The sequence below is a fragment of the Knufia obscura genome, assembly GCF_036327395.1.
Source record: "Knufia obscura strain CCFEE 5817 isolate CBS 148926 chromosome Unknown scaffold_1, whole genome shotgun sequence".
In the NCBI taxonomy this organism is placed as follows: Eukaryota; Fungi; Ascomycota; class Eurotiomycetes; order Chaetothyriales; family Trichomeriaceae; genus Knufia; species Knufia obscura.
The window spans coordinates 2,434,502-2,448,414 of NW_027042687.1; the positions used below are offsets into that span (position 1 = coordinate 2,434,502).

The following is a 13,913-nucleotide window of genomic DNA, read 5'->3' on the forward strand; positions in this document are numbered from 1 at the left end:
GAGCTTCTTTGTTCTCACAGTCAATGCTTTCAGCCACCACCACCGCACAGCGCTCAATCTAACTAGGCAGAGTCCTGGAAGGCGCAACACAGATCAGGTGTTTGCTGGAAACGTGTTCCGACATGGTCAAAACTTGCGTGCTGAGGGCCAGCCGAAGCCATGTTTCGGAAAGCCAGCTGCAGAACTTGGCACTGCCGTTTCATCGTGGCCAGAGCATATGGTCGAAACTTCGCGGACTAGGCAGATCGCCTCTACACAGTCAAGCATCTCACGGGCGCGCAGGCATGGACTCACTGAAAAGGGAAGCCAGTACTTGGTGGGTCAACCGTCAGGCATCAGCTTGCCGATTCGTGAGTGAAGTCAACGTCGTACATGTCCTACACCGCTTGTCGAGGATGAAGGATCCTGGCAAAAGACACTGGCAAAGCCAAGCTCATCAAGTTGTTCAGAGAAGTTATCAAGCAAAAGTGGAAGCAAGGATGGCTTAGCACTGCACCTGAAAGTTATAGCACGATCTCTGCAGCACAGCAGTCGTATCATGTGTCTCTGCTCTTGTCCTCAGAGTACTCCCTGCAACCAGCACAGCCGCATCATTCGCATGGTTCCTGATGAACTGAACGGGCACTTTGATGAGCTCGTCACTAGATTGGCAACTGTCAGTCACAGCTCAGGTCTGCCAACCCGGTTCTTCTGGTCCTTCCTACATCACAGCCGAATATCAGTCAACACCCAACAATAATATAGTACCACGAATCGACCATACTTAGGACGGACTTACCTCTACCTCCACCGCCTCCTTTCGGTCATCCTCTAGCCCAAAGACACTATCACACCATTCCTCTCCGTACAACAAATCGCAATATGTATCACAAAAGTCCTGACCATACGTCGCATCGCATATAGCCCAGATCTCATGTATCAGATCAATCTCTCCCTTTCGAATGTCCTCCATTGCTTCATTCGGCTTGGGTCTGACATCGACGATGCTATACCACATCTGGTTCGTGAAGGGGTTGAGGAACGACACTGTTGCTATAGATGGTGGCGGGGTCGGTAGTGGAGGCTTCATGCTCGAACATGTGGCCTGAGGATCGGTGCGTTCGGGTCTTCTACGTCGTCGGATCGCTGTAGTTGCACTTGTGACGGGCCGCTCTTGTGAGAGTGAAGCTATGGCAACCCCAGGAGGGACCATCACGGTCACGTTCATGCTGATCGTTGGTGGGTAAATCTTGCCGGAGACAGATGAGATCGGGAGCAAAAGGAGACCTGCGGCCGTGACTGTGAGCCAACGAGATAGTCGAGCCATTATTTGCATTCCACTTGACCAGAGTATTTGGAGCAACGAAAGACGGACCGGCAGAAAGTGTTCCTTCTTATCGATGCCAGCGTGAGTTTGCTTCTGAGTTGATGTTTGCAGAACATTCTATACTGTTGTTTGAGCATGACACATCGCTGCAGGGATGTTCAAAGAACCGCCAATCTTCGTATTGCAGGAGTACGCCTGCTTTCTCATGTGGTGAAGAGAATTTGTTAATTGGGGCAGACACTCAACAGGACACCGATGGAGATCAAACGAAGTTGAAGCAAATACGAGGACTCTGCAGCGGAGGTGTGACAATCCTCGTCAGTGCTTTCGAAACTGTACCATAATAATAGTATGAGACAGCACTGAGCAATTGAGCAATTGGAGTTTTGCGAAGCCTTTGACATTCTACAAGCGTTCTGGCACCTCGAGCCTAGTCGCCAGCCACCACCACGATCCATAACCGACGTCTTCAGCCAAGCTCTCACAATTCACCATCGCAGACATCCTCACACCCACCAGCTTTTCTGATAGCGACAAGCTGTTGGAAGTATTGTCAGTCGAAAAGTCGCAACATGTCGCTTGATGACTGATATACACGTACCGCATACAAGTTTTTCACTATTTTGTTCCATCGAACAACCGACGCTGCAACATCTGAGTACTGAGTGGCGATTTTGTCGACATTCGTGACGGTGTTGGTGTATGTTTCTCTCAAGCTAGGCATCAGGTCCAGACAATATTCTGGTAGCAATGTCATAGAAAGGCCAGGGAGGATGTCTTTCTTGGTTGTTTCCGAACCTGATCCACAAGCTAGGGACTCAGCAATATGGTTCCATCGATTGATGTCCGCCTCCCAGGTAAGGTAGCTGACCTTACGGAGGTCGAGCAGTTCCTGAAGCGTCAGGTAGATGTCGCGAAGGTCGCGCTCCGCTGCCAATGTTTCCTCAGGTAGTGGTAGAAGGGAGAGATCAGGAAAGCTGGTGGTTGTGCTAGCTGTAGCGCCAATGGACGGCTTCGCAGTATCGAAGCAGTCTAGGAAACGGAGATGATGAGTAATTGGCAGAGGATCGTCAGATGTGTTGGACACCGGAAATGGCTCGCTACCACAGCTTGGAGTAATAGTCGCGGTTTGCATCATCTCGGCGGCCGTAACAACAGCGGTCACCGTTGCCAGGCTCATGGCGAGACCGAAGCCGAAGATTGAGATCATGTCGACGATGGTACAGCTTCAACGTAGAAAATTGAACAAGCCTGAGGTTGCTGGCGAAATTTTTCGAAGACTATTTGCTGACAACAAGATTAGAGAAAGCGGAAGATCGGGGTGAGGATATGAAGTATGACTTGCCTGTTTTACTATTCATGACCTCCAAATTTTCTGGCGCCAGAAGGTGAGCCGGCGACTGACTTGCTGGAACCCGTACATGGGCCATCATATCCCAGAGATGTACCTCTGATGCCATGCTGTGGCGGTAACGATTGGTTGGAGTGAGATGATCGAGCAAAGCGTGAGACGGAATCCTGCATAATCTTTCTTTGTCTGCCCTCACTACTGCTCGGGACGTTTGCTCTGAGGCTCCAAAAGAGCAGGCAACAGCCTGAAGCTGCAGATCAACGCTTCCTTCCAACACCAACAGTAAAGATGGGGCGGTCTGTGCACGACAGGCAGGTTTGCAGCTGCATGATGAGGAAAGGCAGGGTGATGATTCAGTACCTAGCCTATATCGCAAGATTCTGACCGCTTCAATTTCCGTGTTCGGCACTCCATGGCTGAGACATGGTCGGGCACACTCCTATCCTCCTACATGATCAACATGATCGCTTCCGACGTAGTGCGGCATTCCAAGCCGAAACGATGGGAAAGTGCATGCGTTCCTTTAGTGGTTGAGCAATTTATCTGCAAAGTGCCATGCAACAACAGCGATCTATGCTTTTACACTCGTCAGCTTACACATCAACGCCGGCTTCTCCCAAAGCGTGTAAACCTTCTGGTCAGCCCAGTCCTTCGACTCCTTGCAGAGTTCCACGTCGAAATGCAGCAGCACTGCCGAGAGCAGTAATCGCATCTCATGCCAAGCTAGGTTCTGTCGGTCATCAGCATATTGCCACCCAGCTCATCGCTTCACTCACCTTCCCCAAACAGTTCCTCGGCCCAACACTGAACGGCTCGAATGCGTCGAGCCGATCATCCTTGAACTCCAGGTCACCTAGCCATCGCTCAGGCTTGAACTCATATGCATGTTTGAAGTTGTCTTCCTGCCGGTAAGTAGACAGCTGATGAACAGCAACAACGGTACCCTCCGGCACGAAGTGTTCGCCCACCGTCATGCCACCCGGTGGACTGACGCGTGGCAGACCGATCGGTACAGGTGGATACATTCTGATACCTTCCTTGAGAACTGCTTCGAGAAAGGGAACCCTGGCGAGTGAATCGAGGTGCATGTCATCAATGCTAGAAAATGCGCTTCGGAGCTCATGCTGGAGCTTGATCATGTACTCCGGGTTCTTGAGGAGATAGTACATCGTGCCACTTAGTGCTGTTGCGGTGGTTTCTGTGCCTGCGACCATGAAAAGCGATGCAATGGAGTAATGCTCCTGAAGACTCAAGCCTGCGTCCGTGCTCCGGGGGTCACCACCTTTCTCTAAGATGCGCGACCAGAGATCTGGACGGTCGGGCGTCTTGGCTAGTCGTCGGTCGATTCGATCGGTAATGTACTTCAAGTGCTGCATTGACTTCTTCCGTAGCGATGGTACATAAGACCTTATCTTTTCTAGCGCGGATCTGCTAATAATACCGAGCATTCTGATCGCTCTGAGGCGAGTGCCAAACTTGATGCCCCCGAAGATTGTTTTCACCCAAGACACATACTCTGAGTTGTCGAGCATGTGAAGTGGTTCGGCGAAAGTAAAGTCAGCCATGATATCGAAAGTCGTACTGTGGACCACGTTAACTTTCGAGGACTTGCAACCAGCGGCTTCACTTGCCAATTCAACATCTTTAGCATGTCGGTCTGTTCTCGTCTGGTAGCCTGCTCGGCCAGCTTTGACCTTAGCTTCTTTGCCCACAACTGAAGCATGGACTCCTGTTCTTTTAGCGCCTTGTCACTAAACGCATGTGACACAATCTTGCGTTGCCTTGAATGCGTCGACCCATCGGCCGTGAACAATCCTGGGGCTCTATTGGCAGGCCGTGCGTAGAACCTCGTTTCCTTCTTGGCTTCTGTCTGGTTGTGTCGGAAGCCGTATATGTCTTTGAACGTTTTCCCATCACCTAGGAAAGAGAGTTGGTTCGGTGCTATACGGACGACTTTGCCATATTGCTTATGGAGGTTGGGCACGTCGGTATTGTCAGCACCATTCCAAGTCGATCGGGCGAGGGGCCAGACGGTAAGTGCTCTTGACTTTGGTCCCGGAAAGCGGCTGAGGGGTCCAAGGTATGCATTGTAGACCCTTGATGCAACCAGAGACACGATATAGAGTGAGAGGATGGTCAAGGCGATGGAGAATATGTTCGCATGATGTAGGAAACCGATCAATGGGACTTGGACGAATGTCATGTCAAGACAATGTGTTGGAGTGTGGGTGTCCGCAGAAGAAGCAACCATCGAGCATAACGGCATAATTGCTTCTATATCAGTGGCATGACATAACGTCGTTACGCCTTGCACTATCAACGTGCCACTTTGGTCCCTCGGGACAGAAGTCTCCGATCACTTTGAGAGGGAAAGTGCGGCGAAACAGGGGTCTTGACACGAGGGAGTAAGGACAGATTCTGTCGGGTCGGTCGGCCAGCTTGAGTTCAGGAGGCAGGCAAACTGAGTTGATGTGGGAATTGCGGAGAAGCATCCGGGTGTTTGCACCTTGCCGGTCCGGGTCGTAACACTCGATAAGTGGTGCTCAGTCTTGGTCCCCGGAAGTTGTTCCCTGCTTGCGGCAACTGTCTGACCCAGGCTCTAACATACCGCCAAGCCTTGCATACTTGTAGCAGCAACCAAGGTCTCTTCTTCTCAACACTCGAGTCACTGCATGGCTCCCCCAACACAAGTGTTACCAGTAAAGGCTTTTCTCAGCCAATAGCTTCCTGAAGTCTTGACCAAGCGCGTCAATTACGACCTTCACATCAGGCTTCTTGGTCACGTTCTTCTTCCCCTGCGTGCCACCACCCGGCACGCTCGGCTTGACTTTCTGCGAATCTAGCGTCTTCTGTCGAGTAGTGAACTCTACCGTCTTTCCTCCGTCAACGTCCTCGGCCGACTTCTCCACGACGACTTTGTCGCTAGCATGATGCGGTTTGCCGTGAGCCGTCAGTGCAGTGATTGGCGTCGAGTCGAGTAGATCTTGCCATCGTGCTAGATAAGCTCCAGGTCCTGGATCAGAGGAAACCTTAGGGACCTCTGACGGGTTGTTATGGGAGGCGCTGCTTGGTGCGTTCTGTGTCTGAGCTTGGGCATCTTTCGAGCTCGGCGCGGCTGCCCGCGCTGGAGACGAAGCACGACTACTTGGTCGGCTCAAGGTGAGTTTCGAGGTGAGGACTTTTGATAGAGAAGAGTTCGTATTTGCAGCAGTAGGAGCACTGTGCAGGACATCTGCGAGACGCGTTGTTGATGATGCATGCATCTCATCGACGTATAGAACCATCGGGTCGAGGATAGAAATGATCTCCTTCCGTGTGTCTGCAGGCAAAGCGCCGAAAAGTTCTTTTAGTGGCTTGGTCAAATCGCCAGCATCTCTAGGGCTTTCAGCATCCGTCGAGGTGTTTCCTTCTGATGGATTTTGGGATTCCGATGCATCCACGAAAGAAGACTCTCGCTGAAACTTGGATGCTACAGACTTCGCCCAGTCTAGATACCATTTGGTGACCTCTTTGCCATTCTTACAGAGCTGGTGAATAAACTTGTGACTCGAGTATTGATGCTTCCTCAGAAGCTGAATGAAGTCGCCCACGCTCGGGACGACGGTCTTGCCATCCTTGCCAGGTGGCTGTATACGCGCGACTTTCAGCATATCTGTGATGAAGGCTTGGCAGTCGGCAACGGTATCCGAAAGGTCTACTGCGTTGTGAAAGTGGCGGATGATAGGTTCGTAGGCATTGACAAGCGATCGAACCATTGCTGTCAGGTGATCAGGGTGACTGTGACATCCGACACGTACAATCTCCATTCTGTCTCTTATCGACAGCTTACAAGCAAGATAATCAAGGGCAAGTTTGTGAGTTTCTTCCTTCATGTCCGATGGCTTACCAGTGTCAGCAAGAACCATAAGCACGATTGAGTTCGAGGACGTCTGACTGTGCTTGCGCAACTCTTCCTGTTTCTCCGCGTTCGCTTGCACGTAATCGTCTAAAGCCGCTCTGATTTCTTTGCTGGGACATTGCTTGTCCTTTTCGATTTTCGCGACACGAGACTCGAGGTCTCTCACATCCCACTGTAGCACAGTCGATATGACCCTAGCCGACGGTTAGTGGAAAGATCCAATGTATTGGGAGTTAGCCTTACTGTTGCAGCAGATTCATGCCGTCGTCTTCGGTCGCAGTTAGGCCAATCCAGTTCGTGATGCTGGCAACACTCATCTTGGCCAGTATGAGTTTCATCAGTGCACTGATCATAGTGGCGATATTACCTATCTTCAAAGTCTGCCGTAGCGCCATATATGGGATGAGCTTATTCGCATTATCAACCAGCTTTAGCAGGTATTGGCCTTTCGGCGACAATATCAATGTGTAGTGCATGAAAGAAGCAAGACTGTGACGTTAGCAGGATTCATGTAAAACAGCAACGCCGCTGACAGGAGCTCACTTGACAAGCACAAACTCGTGCACAGCTTTGATCAGCTTTCCATGCTCTTCCAACTTGTCCGTCTCAGCCGCTTTCTTGACCAAGTCATCGAGCACAGTACCATAGATACACTGATCCACGAAGTTGCGGAAACCTCTACTCAAGTCATCTGCAGATTGCAGATCGTAGTTGTCGTTCGGGTCGTCAATTTCTGCAAAGCCTCCAAAGGTGCCTCTCACAGGATATTCGATAAGCGAAGAAACCGCAGTGGACAATGTCCTCCGACTGCCAACTGTGCCTTTGTCGTAGCTCTCGCTCAGATTTGCCTCCTGCATAGCTTCTATAATATTGTGGATCTGAACTGTCCAGAAATCCTCGGGAACATCCCTGAGACCAGGTATGTCGAGCAGGAATCTTGATACAAGAGCTTGTAGTGCTGGCGTTGGCGATGGGGTCTTGGCCTCTTTCGTGAAAGGAGGGCCATAGTGGTCAAGGACTCCGGACCTCCTGAATTCACGGATTTCAGCATAGGTCTCGTAGTGTGTTAGTATGTCTAGGAGCGCCGAGGACTGAGCTGGCGTCAGGGTGTCAGCCATTTTGATAGGGAAGCAAGATCATGTACACGATACAGCCTATGCATATGAGTACAGCGAAATCAATCATGCTCTTCGGCTGCCTATGACGTCGATTTCGAAGAAGATCATATGCAAGATTGTGCTGGTCGCCGATTGGTTACGCCGGAATGGATGCTTTAAAGGGCGGCGAAGAAGGGATGTCTGTTTGGGTAACTAGGAAGCACCGATGGTAGTTGATAGTTATAGTGATAGGCAATCTGATACGATAGTGGTTGTTTCGCAGAGAGGTAATGGCGAACAATCCCATCGCGATGACAGTGTTTCGTCATAAGAGCTCATTTGGCAGGAACGATCAAGTCAGACGAAGGGTGTATGGAAGGTGATACCCAATAACAAGCTGCAGTAATCCATCTTACTCATGACAGCGTCTCGTGCATGAGGATGAAGCAGATGATGGGAACGAAGAGCAATATTTAGACGTGATGAGTTGAAACAGGAGATCACCCGTGCTTATTGCGGCGGACTTGTCTGCTATCGATAATACTGGATCTGGCGCTCAACAAGTTGCCACTGGTTGTGTCGGAGGGCTTGGATTATCAAGTACCTCGCTTTCAACGCTATGAGGTGTCATGTACTAGTATTCATTTTGCCACTAATACGTGAGGCAGCCCAGCTGGAGCTCGTGGTCGATCCGGGGGGTACCCCATCAACCGAGCACATGAGCTTGCCCAGTACTGTCGTGTTCTGCGTTATTTCTGCCTTCACAATGCCTGTAACTCCACTCGCATGTCATGATCTAAGCCTCCTCTATGCCTCGCTAGCAGTCTCGAAAGCACCTGGGAATCGTCTAACGTTGTCCTCGATCTTGCCCTTGTTTCTCAAGAACTGAACATAAGCACCATCAATCAAGACTCGACCCTCTTGCTTCAGCTTGACGTATTCGTCTCGTCTGAGTGGTGTGAAACCCCAGTTCTTGCTGACGATGATCTTTTGTCGGCCAGGGAACTTGTACATGGATCGTCGGAGAGCCTCAATGGCGGTAGCTCGGTGCGAGTCTCGGGTTCGGACAGACAGAAGAATTTGACCAATGTTGACACGGGCGACAGTGCCGTTTGGCTTGCCCCAGGCTCCTCTCATACCAGTTTGCAGTCTATCGGCGCCGGCGCAGGACAACATCTTGTTGATTCGGACGACGTGGTATGGGTGGGCTCGGACTCGGAGGTGGAAACCTTCCTTTCCTGCAATCTTGACGAGGTATCTGCCTTTGTCAGCGACCTTTCTTGCTTTTCTTCCTGGAAACCACTCACTTGTTGGCGCAAATACGGGCAGCCTCAAGAGCCTCAGAGCTCAACTGCTCGTACTCATTGGAGACCATGTGCACGCATAGTGGGAACTCGTCGACATTTGCTCGCTTTCGGCCAAGGTCGAAGATTCGGATCTTTGGGTCAGGTACACCTCGGTTGAATCGAGACTTTGGGTATGGCTGCGCAATGTTAGTTCGCTGTCGCAGAACTGCTGAGGGTCGTACTGACCTTGTTCTTGCAGTATCGATAGCATCTGGCTGGACGTCTGGCCATTTTGACGGTATTGATGATATGACTTGGGTGACGTAGAGAAGAAAGACAGAGGGAGGAAAGAATTTAAGGTCGGCGGTGATGTGCAGTGGCGGGCCAGGGTTGATTTCAAAGCACCACACAGAACTTCTCTTGGCATCGATGGTCCGAGTCACAAGGCTGGGAGCTAGCCTGATGAGCAAACACATCAACTCGGCAGCAAAGTTCGCCGAAGCCGATTTCATGTTTGAACATTACCAGTGCTGTTTTACTTTCAATTGCCTCTACAGTCCCAGCAGTAGAGCTGTATCTTCCGGCATTCGCTCAAAGTGCATGGGTCACTGGTCTCACTGCATAACTTTTGTCCGAGCCTCTCGAAAGTCTCCGGCTGACCTTCAGGGACGTGCGTCTGTCCCAGATTCATGGTCTCTTGTGTCTATGGCGGCCTCTCAAGTGTTGAAAGCCAGGGGATTCCACCGCGAGTCGTATAGTAGCATACCACATCTGGCTACGGGCGTGTTCCTAATGCCTGAATCTCAAGCATTTGCGGATCATGTCTCATTGTCTTCCAGCATCGCATTCTCAACCGCTGATGTCCTCCCGATTCCGCCACTCATTCCCTTGCTTACACATGAAGCTCACTGACCCCACTCTGCGCAATGTACTCCTTATACGGCGCTATAGCAGGCTCAACCTCTTCTTTCACAAACCTCTCAACCTGCTGCGGTGCCCTCCCAATAAAGTCTCTTGGATTCAAGAGCTTGTCTTCCGTAAGCTCCTCAACAATAGGTTCGAAGAACTTCTCCTTGCGTATCCTCTCCACAAGGTCGTTCTGCTTACCCTCCTGCTTCACTACAGCTCCCGCCTGATGACTTAGTACCCTAATCTGCTCATGAGCTTCCTGTCTGGACTGTCCCTTCGCAACAAGTCGCATGATGATGTTCTCAGTAGCCATGAAAGGCAGTTCTTCCTGAACTCGCTTGTTGATTACTGCTGGATACACCACTAGTCCAGAAGAGACATTATCGAGGAGTATAAGAAGTGCGTCCGCAATGAGGAACATCTCTGGCAGATCAATCCGTCTGATTGCACTGTCATCTAGCGACCTCTCAAACCACTGATGGGCAAATGTCTGAGACGTAGAAATGTTCAATGTGGCAAGCTTTCGGCCCAAGCTGCACATTCGTTCTGACCGCATTGGGTTGCGCTTGTATGCCATGGCACTGCTACCAATCTGGTCCTTCTCGAAGGGTTCCTCGAGTTCCTTGAGCATGGCTAGGTGTCGTATGTCGCCGCCTATGTGTTCGCAGGTTGTGCCGAAGGATGCCAAGGCATTTGCTGTATCTGTATCAATTTTGCGGTTGTACGTTTGGATTGAGACTATCGAGGCTCCTATGGCTGAATTAGCAGATGTTGCGAGACTTAGTCCTTGAATATGGCGTCCTTCTTGGACTACAAATCGAGCAGTCCATGTCTGCCACAGTCCGATCCAATTTCCATAGACTTTCGCTGGGGTTTGGGCTAGCACAGCCTCTAAAAGATGCACTCCTAGAGAACACCAGACGCTCAAGATAGATGCTGGGGTTGCCACTTACTTTCAAATCCAGCCTTCTTAGTGACTAGCTCGTCCAACTTTTCAACCTTATCGTGATCGCCCTCAAAGATCTGCAGGAAAGACGCCTGGGTACCTGTGGTACCCTTGACACCCCTAAAAGACCGTAAGATATCCTGCTTCGCCCTGGTAAGATTTCGCAGATCCATCAGTAAGCTCTCGACCCACTGCGCCGCTCGTCTGCCCACCGTGATCAACTGCGCCGGCTGCCCATGCGTATACCCCAGACACGGCATCGCTTTCTGCTCAAGACTGAACTGACTGAGCTTCGAAACGACCTTCGCCAGTTTCGGCAGCAGAATATCCAGCCCGTCACGAAGGAAGATCAAATCAGCGTTGTCAGTGACATAGCAACTCGTGGCACCCCAGTGGATAATCTTCTCGGCTGCTGGTGCTCGTTGACCAAATGCGTGGACATGAGCCATGACATCGTGACGACGTCGCTTTTCTTCTACGGCGGCTACCTCGAAGTCCTCATCTGTCATGGTCTTTGCTGCCTCCATCTGCGTGACCGCATCATCGAGTATTGGTAGGCCTAGTTCTTTCTGGGCTTGGGCCAGGTAGATCCATAGCTGCCGCCAGGTTGACGCTCGAGTCCTGGCACTGAATAGGCCAAGCATTTCAGGGGATGCATATCTGCTTGAGAGAGGCGACGAGAATGTGTCGTATTGGGAAGGCATATTGACTGGTCGTCGGTGTTGGGAAAGGCACCAGTTGTCTAGAAGTTGCGTGGCACGGGGCGCTATAGATACTTGCTGTTACGAGAAGCTGTGCTCACAAAAGAAGAAAGATAGGATTTTTGCTTGGCGGGGTATGGAGTCCTCTTCAGTGATTCATTTCGGTGATTCTGGAGGTGCAAGATTTCGATTTGTTCGTCTAGACCGATGTGACAGTCACGATACTGTGAAGGTGTTTGTGGTTGAGCTGGTTGTTGTACAAGTGAGGTCGGAGCAGATCGGAAGTGGGAGTAGCAAAATTGTTTATTCGTCACAATACCTTTTGGAACCACTGGTGTACCACAACTTCGATGTGACCACACAGCTGGTATTGCTACATGGCCAACGCTTATGTCTGAACTGCACCGAACGAAACATAGACAGTCAGCTGTGGGAGAACGATATCAAAGATTGTACTCGAAAGTCTATAGATGTGCTAAATCAAGGGTATCATCACTGGTTGGCCTCCACGCTGCTCTGTTTAAACCAATTTCCCATCCAACTTTGCCTGTTCGCTTTCTTACGCGCTTCCTCTTCAGCATCTTGGTTTTGAACCAGCCGGAGTGGGCGCAGCTGATTCTGTTTCATGACTCCTGCAGTAACAGGAGGACCCATTATCGACTGGCGGTGGTCGCCAGTATGGACGCTTGCCTGAGCAGATGTCGCTTCTGTTGATTGTCTTTCTAGGCTCTCACCACTTGTGACGCTATTCCGCGAGCTCGAGGGCTCTGCAGTACCCGCCTGTGATGGTGCCCTAATAGTGTCATTTCGTGCTGGTGGAGAGAAATATGAAGTTTGTGCTCTCGCTAAGGGGCTGATTCCTGGGCTCATAGGACTTCCGGAAGCCGTCCTTAGGGGTGAACCCTTGTTCATCTGCTGAACGACAGCTGCAGAACCCAGGTCTGGAGGATTCATTTGATCGGATCTTGCTCGACGGTGACCTTTGTTGATAGGAATGCTTGGTGCTGTTTCGGGATTCTCGTTTGCTGAGGGTAGAACTTGCATAAACGACATCGGCCGAGCTGGTCGAGCGGCTGCGCCTCGAGCCACAACCGATTTCGCACGCTGCAAGAAGCCACCCATGACTGTTGGGGTCTCGGGTGCTGGTGAAGGGGTTGCATCTGGAATGGGTGCCGCTGGTGCTAAGGGAAGAGGCTTCTCCTTCGCCGCAGGCTTCGGCGGTGGTGCGGGTACGTCTTCGTCCGCATCTTTACCAGTAATAATGTGCTCGAAGCCTTCGTGCTGCAGTAGTCGTCCGATAATCTTGTCAATGTATAACGTGAGAGCCTTCTTCTCTTCTTTGATATTCTTCAGATCTGCTTCCACTTTCCTGTATTGCTCGACCGAGACTTCGTCGTTCTCGCCAATCGACTCCAGCTCTTCTGCTAGTGAGCTCACACCTCCAGATTCCGAATGCGTGTCATGCAAGAAGTCCCCTTTTAGGGTCTTCTCGCCGAGCAGCATCTGGAAGCTGTCATTCTCCTCGAGCAGTCTTGCATTCTGCATCTTGATATCACTTAGTTGCTTCTCGAGCACTTGCAAGCGGCCATCGCCCATATGTTCCTGTTCGGCGACTTTGATGTGCACATCTGCCAGTTCCAGCTTCAGCGCATCGATGGTTGCATCCTTGCCCTCGAGCACCTGCAGAAACTCTTCTTGGTTCGCCGAGCTTTGAGTGGGTATCTGTGTATCTTCATCGCCAAATTGGCCGCTTCTCGCGGTGCTTGCTCTTTCGAGACTCTTCGTCTTCAGTGCGTCGGTCAACCTGTTCACCACAGACTGCAGCTCTAATTGTCGTTCGGAGGTTCGATCTTTCTCCTGGATGAGCATGCTGCGTTCCGACTCAAAATTCATCTCCATATCCCGCTTCTGCCTAGTACTGTCTTTGACCTCAGCAAGCAGCTTATCGATTTGTGTTCGAGCCGCAAAGTCACGCTCCTCAGCGGCGGTCTGTTGATCGTTTGCCTCGTCCAGGCGCAGCTGGAGAGCCTCGAGCTGTCTGCGATATTGTTCTGAGGCTTGTTCCGCGCGCAGGACTTGCTCTTTCAGGTCCGCAATCAACTGTGAGTTCGCCGACTTGGACTCATTTTCATCATTCTCTTCCTCCAAGCCCATGCTGGGCCGGGTGGGTGTTTTCCGCGTTACTCTTCCGCGCAACGAAGGGTTTCGTGCTAGACCTTGTCCAGTAGCAGGAGGTGTCGAAGTGAGCGGTCTCGAGAGACCATTTGGCGACGCCATGCTGGTTCTCGGAGTGGTATTGGAAGTATTTGCGAGCGGTCGTCTAGGAGGAGGGGTTGCCATGATCAGAGTTTGATGTTGATGCTATTCTTACGCAATACGGGCCAAACAAAGAGCGGTTCCAGGCGTCAACGAGTGATAT

The 13,913-nt window shown here is 51.0% G+C and overlaps 5 protein-coding genes across 5 annotated transcripts; all 5 read right to left on the reverse strand.

Moving 5' to 3' along the window:
- Positions 1 to 1,787: 1,787 nt before the first annotated feature.
- Positions 1,788 to 2,516, reverse strand: PMZ80_000919 (uncharacterized protein; the record flags this gene model as incomplete). The annotated part of the gene is made up of 2 exons (XM_064869369.1): positions 1,788 to 1,844; positions 1,908 to 2,516. 2 exons carry the CDS (start codon positions 2,514 to 2,516, stop codon positions 1,788 to 1,790), a joined length of 666 nt encoding a protein of 221 aa, XP_064734866.1.
- A 712-nt stretch (positions 2,517 to 3,228) lies between these two features.
- Positions 3,229 to 4,860, reverse strand: PMZ80_000920 (uncharacterized protein; the record flags this gene model as incomplete). Its single annotated transcript, XM_064869370.1, has 3 exons — positions 3,229 to 3,387; positions 3,434 to 4,238; positions 4,298 to 4,860. The coding sequence occupies 3 exons, from the start codon at positions 4,858 to 4,860 to the stop codon at positions 3,229 to 3,231; spliced, it is 1,527 nt and encodes a 508-aa protein (XP_064734867.1).
- Positions 4,861 to 5,350: 490 nt separating this feature from the next.
- PMZ80_000921 (uncharacterized protein) lies at positions 5,351 to 7,673 on the reverse strand (the record flags this gene model as incomplete). The annotated part of the gene is made up of 3 exons (XM_064869371.1): positions 5,351 to 6,749; positions 6,799 to 7,044; positions 7,099 to 7,673. 3 exons carry the CDS (start codon positions 7,671 to 7,673, stop codon positions 5,351 to 5,353), a joined length of 2,220 nt encoding a protein of 739 aa, XP_064734868.1.
- Positions 7,674 to 9,830: 2,157 nt separating this feature from the next.
- Positions 9,831 to 11,497, reverse strand: ADE13 (adenylosuccinase ade13; the record flags this gene model as incomplete). Its single annotated transcript, XM_064869372.1, has 2 exons — positions 9,831 to 10,597; positions 10,801 to 11,497. The coding sequence occupies 2 exons, from the start codon at positions 11,495 to 11,497 to the stop codon at positions 9,831 to 9,833; spliced, it is 1,464 nt and encodes a 487-aa protein (XP_064734869.1).
- Positions 11,498 to 11,986: 489 nt separating this feature from the next.
- On the reverse strand, positions 11,987 to 13,771 carry PMZ80_000923 (uncharacterized protein; the record flags this gene model as incomplete). The annotated part of the gene is made up of 1 exon (XM_064869373.1): positions 11,987 to 13,771. The coding sequence occupies one exon, from the start codon at positions 13,769 to 13,771 to the stop codon at positions 11,987 to 11,989; it is 1,785 nt and encodes a 594-aa protein (XP_064734870.1).
- Between the last annotated feature and the right edge of the window lie 142 nt (positions 13,772 to 13,913).